Source organism: Aplysia californica, unplaced genomic scaffold (genome assembly GCF_000002075.1).
Source record: "Aplysia californica isolate F4 #8 unplaced genomic scaffold, AplCal3.0 scaffold00431, whole genome shotgun sequence".
Taxonomy (NCBI): Eukaryota; Metazoa; Mollusca; class Gastropoda; order Aplysiida; family Aplysiidae; genus Aplysia; species Aplysia californica.
In genome coordinates, this window is record NW_004797701.1 from 144842 (window position 1) to 152501 (window position 7660).

General features: G+C 41.8%; 1 protein-coding gene across 1 annotated transcript in view; it reads right to left on the minus strand.

Annotated features, from left to right (window-relative positions):
- Positions 1 to 460: 460 nt before the first annotated feature.
- The window catches only part of LOC101859723 (OTU domain-containing protein 3), a gene marked incomplete in the record, with an annotated part of 76990 nt that continues 69790 nt past the window's right edge, over positions 461 to 7660 (minus strand). The window contains 3 exon segments of the mRNA XM_035971413.1: positions 461 to 4161; positions 4799 to 5076; positions 7494 to 7602. Coding sequence (XP_035827306.1) covers positions 3964 to 4161; positions 4799 to 5076; positions 7494 to 7602 — 585 coding nt within the window.

The following is a 7660-nucleotide window of genomic DNA, read 5'->3' on the forward strand; positions in this document are numbered from 1 at the left end:
ATAACACCATCAATACAAGAGGACCACCAGTCTAAGATAACAACCACTCTTCTCCTCGGCAATGGGTGGTTCTCTTGGACAGGTTTGGTTGTGCATAAAAAAAAGGAACAAACAACGCTGACAAAATCACACAAAATATCACCAAGTTCATGGATTCAATCATTATAGATGTAAACATTGAGATTTCCTCTGAGACAGAAAACTATTCAACAATAGTTTAGTACAAAACAATATTATTTTTTTTAAAGTCTGGAAATAAAACAAAGATCAGCAAAAAAGGGGGTGACCTCATTTCCATTACATGACCCTGAGACTTGTCATGACCTCATTTCTAACCTCACTACCTCTGACCCCCGACATCCATCACAACCTTTGGCCCCTGCTGTACTGTCCACCCTTACACTGTCTCACTGAAACTTCCATACAGTCAGATTTGCAATACAGAATAAAAATCTTTAAGTTTTTTCCCCCTGGACTTTCTGAAGTTTTCAGAACAGTGGCATCCTTTGAAACAGGAGCAAGAACAAGATATGCGGTAGGAGAGGAGTAGAGGGAAATCATAGGCAAAAATAAGGGTGGGAGGAGGGAAGGGAAGAGATGACGTAAGGAGGGATAAAAGCAGAGAGAGAAAACCCACTATGACAGAATGGACATTTTATAAACAAAACTAAAGTTGTATCAGTGTGAGAGGGGGGGGGGGGGGGCCTAAAGAACAAAGACAAGAAGAGCTCTATTACAAGGTCCCAACAAATAGTTTGATTAGGAAAAGCAATGATGGTATATTACTCACATGTTTCATGTATCACAATAAAATATAGTCATGTTATCTTGGTTTTCTCACGACAAAAGGTCCCTCCTACATGTATCTGTAAGTATCTGCGTACACTGTAAGTACCTGTGTACAGTAACATATATACCAAACAGAGATTTAAAGATGCAATCAACAATTCGAGTCACTATATAATGCTTGTGCTATAAATGTGAATATGCATATATACAAGATATTGTTGTAGGTACAACTATATATGTGGTGTGCCATTCACAAACACTGACCACGGACCAAGTGTCAGTCAGACAATGAGCAAGAGTTACTTCTGTCATACACAGACAATGTTGTTGAAGGACAAAGTTTAAAAAAAATAATCAAGAAACCAAAAACAAAACAGATGGGGGAAAAAAAAGAAGAGAAAACGCGAGCAACACAAGCTATATTAGTGGTAAGAACAGGGATGGATACAGAAAACAAACAAAAACAAAACAACAAAAAAAGATGTGCCCTGAATTCAAAACATTATTCACAGATTTCTCAGTCCTTTGACAAACCAGCAGCAGCATAGGTACTCAGCAATAGGATACAGATGGAAGAAAAGGAAAGAGGGAAAACAGAAGGTACTTAGAAGTTGGACAATTCTGTGTATCAATCGCAGCCATGGGAACAGATACTAATTATGCTAGAGGCTGAGCACACTGGTTGTCAGCTGTGAGGGAACAATCTGGAACTTCTGTACATCAGGTTTTTTTCATGCCCGATTTGAATTCACAATTTTTGCAATTTTTTGAAGGAATCTGCTTATTCAAATCTTTCGGGAAATGTTAACAGGATTTGTTCATCATTTTCCCAAGAGTTCAGGAAGAACCTGCAATGTTACGTCACACGTGCGAGCTGGCAAAACGTACACCGCGTGATCCAAGTATATAAAGCAAGCCAGTGTTGCGTTCTGTGAACTTATTTTCTACACAGAACGGCATTGGAATTAAGACCACTTAAAAAAGCCATGGCTGTATATTAGCACATATCTAGGAGTATGTCTGATAACAAAGGCTTACATGACACTGGGCAGCTCAAATCGTGAATTCAAAACTTCACGAAAAATGAGATGGGCAATACGCTAAAAACAAAAAAAAATGCAATTTAAAAAAAAAATCAAACTCAGAGAACAGTATCACTATCACAAGCCCAGTCTCCACAGTGGCAAAGTAGGTTTTTTTTCTAAAACCTCCACAGAGACTTGTTTGCTTTTTTCTCTGTGGTGAAATCCGTCCAGTTCCTGTACAAACCCTGTTCCCACAGCTCAGTCACAGTCAGCATCCAAGGTCAGCTCTGAATAACGTCGGCCAGCTCTTCAGATGTAGTAAGTCCACAATTTAAAATTTTTTAACAATTTCAGTTTTTGAGTTATCAATTGAAGGTGCTCGAGAAATAATTTGTTGGTATTCAAATCCTAGAAGTTTGCAAAAAAAAAACAAAAAAAAAACAAACCAGCATCAAGAAGACAAGATACATAATTTGGGTACAATTTTGAACAGAATGAAGCAGATTTTTTTTCCATTCTGAAAAAGTTTTGCGCTCTACGCTTTAGAACAACTGAACAGCTTGCAGACAAATGGCAAAACAAATTAGACACTAGTAAAGTCTCGCATCAACATCTGGCAATAATGGGAAAAACTGAACCTATTTTGGCAGCAGAAAACAGCCACTGTTACCATGAGCACTGTCTGTGTAAACCTAGCACTGCCCCTCCCCAGTTATTTCCACTCAAACAGTGTGCGAAGAGGGCAAGAATCCAAGGGTCTCGAGGCCACGAAATCACAAAAGTCACTTTTCATAACTTCATTGGTACTCACAGAAGTCACCATTCTGCTTTTCTTAATTCTCACAAGAGTGACCACTCAGGATTTTTCCTCTAGTTTATAGACATGCTCATCTACAAAGACAAAAAGTTTACATCACATTCTGGAAACCAGACACATCTGTTCAATAAAATATATTCTTGTGAACGCATCAATCTGTCGATTGTTCATCTTTTCTGGTCAGTTTAAACTCCTGTCACATTATCAAGCACTCAGCATCTGCAGTGACCTGGAACTTGCATGCTTTCTCCTCATATAGAACCCCGGTTTCAATACAACTGAGACCTTTTGACATTCGATGTGTGCAAGATAAAATATCTCCTGTAAGTCTGAGGATGAAAGATCCACTGTGAAAACACATTATGCGTCAGATACTCCAGGCCATTGTCCATCTGTCATAGAAAATAAACCCACAGAGTATATCGGTAGCAGCCAACTGGAAGGCTCACACAAGCGCACAGAAAGGTTAAACACTGAAAATATGCATGCCAAAATTCCCAAATGCTCGAGTTGTTGAACTCCGAACAACTTTGTGCTTGCTTGCAGCTGTAAAATGACACACTTGGCGAAAACACAGCACATACACCACACAGCTCCACGATTGTAAATACGTATCAACAAAGCATGAAAAGGGAACGTCGCCACAACATAGCTGTGAACAACACTGGAAACACACACCAGTACTGGCGCAAAGTGTCATAAGGCAAAAAGTCCATCGAATTCTTCAACGCTGACAGAACAAACACAGGAACCCGAAACTGTACTTGTACTGAAATAACCATCAGTCTTGTGAGTACATTCATATGCATGTAACTTATTTTAATGCTCCTCCAAATTCAAAGTTCAAAAGGTCTTTTCTTCTCCTAAGGAGGCTTTGAATAATAAAACTTCATTTGATATCAAAGAGCCTCAGATTGGCCTTCTTCAAGAAATGCTAATATGTTGCAAATACCTTATGAACAAGTTGAAATATATTCTGAGGGACAAATGATCTTAATCATCAATCTCCTTCTCTTGCTGAAATCATCATCCATATTTAGCACAATGTTTCTTTGGATGATCTTGCACAGAAAAAGATTCTTTTAAAATATTCGTCTGTTCCGATGTACAAAAACGAAGTTCCTTTGTGAGAAGTCTGAACCAGTAGCCAGCAACACACGCTTATCAAAAAGACAAGTCTTGGCAATCTTTAAGTCACAACCATTGATGAGGCCGAAGATGAGAGGAAGAACAAGTCAGATGAGCGATGGGAATGATGAAACTCTCCAAGCGACCAAACCGAAGACGACAACTAGAGGTATACCGGTGGTCAGCAGCAGCGACCCCCCCCCTTCAGATACTGGTCAGCCGTCCTCCAGGCACAGAGACCACATGGGTCTGTCTCTGGTCCACTACCGTCACGTCCCGCACGTCAGACGCCTGTGGGTGGAACTGGCCCGCCCCTCCACCCAGGAACTTCTGTCTGTGCCTCTCCTCTGCCCGACGCTTCTTCTCCAGTTTCTTTGCCTCCTTCAGTTTCTTTGCCGACACCTGAAACAAGAGAGACAGAGAGAAACCAGTTCATCTCAGGGTCCAATTATCTGTCATCTCACATTTCATGATCTGTTGGTTTTGGGGTGGGGGGGTTGAGTAAAGGGAAGCACATCTCCAAACAATAAGTATTTTGAGCTGGAGAAAAAAACAAGACGGATATTCTAAAACTACAGAACATTAGTAAAGAAGTCAGACATATATAATAAAGGCATGTTAACATAATTTAACAAAATGGCATCAATTGGAAATCGACAGACTTGACCCCAAAGTCAATAATAATAAAGGATCACTTTTATATGTAGCATGTCTCCACTACAAAGCAGACATTTGCGGCCATTGTTTGCCGCTCATTTCATTCCTCTGCTCGAAGGCTCTTAAAAAAACAACTTATGTCATCCTGGTCTTCTCCCATCTGTTGCAGTTCTCTCTAAATAGGTTATTCTTCGTTCATATCCCCCTCTTTTGCCTTCTATTTATCCAACGAGAGCAAGACGTCAATTAACATTAAGCCAGAGAATCATACCAATAACGAGCTTGGAAGGATGGCCCATGACAGAGATAACTTGTATGAGGCCTAAACCCTACCAGGGATGGAAGGCATTGAAGATCATACCGGTACATAAACAGTGCCTACCTGCGGTACGACGGCCATCTTGGGCCTGGCCCCGCCCCCTTTATTGCTGTTGAGGGAGCCGTAGCCCGAACTTCCGCCGTAGCTGTCTTCTCGGAAGTGCACCTTGTGACCTTTCCCGTTGACCGAGCCGTTGCCGTTGGTCTTGAGGGCGCTGCCTGCGATGCGGCCACTGTTGCTGTTGGGGCTGCTGCTGTTGCTGTTGGTGGTGGTGGAGCCGTTGCCGTTGAACACGCCGCTGTCCGTGGAGGTCCTCTTAGAGGTCAGCGATGTGTTGTCGTCTGAAACGGGGGGGAAAAAGAGGTTAGGTAACTTTTAGTAGAGGTTTTATGGCGCTCGCAACTGCATGTCAAATGAGCGTCAACCAGTAGAGGTTTTACTTACGGAACATGCAGTTGCATACGGTTATATGAGCGCCAAGGGGTGGATGTCAAAGGAGGAGAAGTCCTTACAAGGAATCAGACTTACTCTGCTCGCCTCTCTAGCTTCAACAGCACAAAGTCTGCTTCGACTATCAAGGCACCCCGGAAATAGCGGGTCGCAAGAGTGTGACAAACATACGAAAGAAGTAGAGGAAAAATGACGAGAGTAAGGATTAGGAAAGAAAAAGCAACAGTTCTCTGTTGCAGTTCAGGCACAGTTATGAGCATGACATTGTTGAATCAGCCCATTTACAATTCTACTGTGCATAAGAACAAGTTAATGTCCCCCCTTTGGACAGGGCCTATAGACACTTAATTCAGTGGCACAGCCCCGGGGGTGAGAGGTTAAGTAACAGGTTGGTGTTTTACCCTCCCTTTCACACTATATAGATCAGTTAGGAAGTGGGCTGCTTTAGTTTAGTTTTAGTAGAGCTTTTACGGCGCTCCCAACTGCATAAGGTCATATGAGTGCCAGAAGAATAGAGGTGTTACAAGAGAGTAACAAACATAAAAAAGAAGAAGGGGAGAAAAAGACGATAGATGTTTCATAGGAAAGAAGAAGCAAACCACACCAGAGCACCCGTCAACCGGGGCTGCTTGAACCTGCCTATCAGGGTTAACCCAGGCTGACAGGGATGCATTGTTCCAGCAGACAGATGAAAATATGCAATAAAAAAGCTTCTTAACTTATGGAATAAAACCATATATTGGCTACACTAGAGACACTGGTGCCAACTTAGTGGATAGAAAAATCAGCACTGAAAAAATTCCAAAACTACATAACAAAGAAAACATGAGATCTCTTCAACAGCTGATTACAGCTGTCTGTCAGTTCGACACAGCTCAAAATAAAAGGCGACTCTTTCCAGACTTACTTTGTGAGGGTCATCACAAGAATCAGCAGCAACGAGACTTCCACCTTTGCATGCTACTCTCTAGTAACACCTCTAGTTTGGCACATATATGACCTAATTATGTTGTGAGTACCGTAAAACTTTTTAAAACATGTTTGTTAATGTTCTAGTAAGAGTTCCAAGGCACTTGCAACACAATTAGGTTACATAAGAGTTTATTTGTTTGAGTAAAGAGAAGCACATCGGCTCTATAATGGTCATTTAGTGCTGGGGAAAAAGTAGAACAGACAGACAGAAAAAACTGAGGGAAAGTGAAGAAGTAGAAGTAGGATCTACCAGTGGCGCCCTCTAACCACCCGCAGTCACATAAGGGGTGCTACAAGACAGTAACAAGCACAAAAAAGTAGGAGAAATCAGGACAATAGATATACGATACCCCTCCAGGGCAGTGCCACTGACTGAAGTGTCTTTAGGCCATTCCCAAAGGGGGGATATTAACATGTACTTATGCGTAGTAGAATTGTAAATGGGCAGATTTATCAATGTCATGGTCATACTGTGTTGGAACAACATAGGGGAACTGCTGCTTTTTCTTTCCTCATCCTATTGTCATTTTCCTCTACTTCTTTTGTATTTTTGTCACTCTCTTGTGAACTGCTATTTCCGGGGTGCCTTGATAGTTGAAGCAGACTTTGTGCTGTTGAAGCTAGAAAGGTGAGCAGCGTAAGCCGGATTCCCCGTTTGGACTTCTCTGTTGACATCCACACCTGGGCACTAATATGACCTTATGCAGTAGCGAGTCCCATAAAACCTCACTAAAACAAAACTAAGATATTCGAAACACCGGCTAACTACCTATGTAAAACTCTTACTAAAACCAATGATGATACATAACAAGATTGTCCACTCAGCCAAAAAAGTGTCCTCCGGAAGTCCGCACAATGGCTCAGATAGCGCTGCAGTCTTTGCTTTGAAGCTCTCTTTAGTTTTTCCAGAAGAAGAATAGGAATAGCACCTCCATGCGAGCGCAGATCGACGGCTGTTCATCAGCTGTTTGGGTTTGTTCAGTGCGCAGTTTTAGGGTTTTAAAAATTTTAATGACCTCTAACCTCTCTCATTCTAAAGTCAAATTAAACGAAAAAAACAGTTGCCTCTTCAGGGATTTTTTGTCAGCATAACCATTTTAAAAAAGCATTCTTCCGAAATTTGAATTCTTATTTATTCAAAAACTAGTTAGTTTCCCTTTGATTTTTTTCACACAAGTAGGGTAACTCTGTTCGCAAAGGGTGCGCATTTGCGAAGAGGGCACCACCGAATTTTGAGGACACTTTCTTAATAGGCTCAAAGAGATGAGTGGACCATCTTGATAAGTATCATCATTCTTAAAACTAAAGAACTACAAAAGGTCGGTAAGTGGGTCACCTGGGGGTCCTCCGGTGTCTCTGAGCTCCATCTGCTGGAGGAGGTCGGCGATGGACGCGTCCACATCATACTCACAGTCCAGGAGAGCCTCGCGTACTCGCTCTATGTCCTGGATATGCCAATACAGGGGGAGAGAGAGAGGGGAGGGGGGGGAAGGGAAAGGGTTT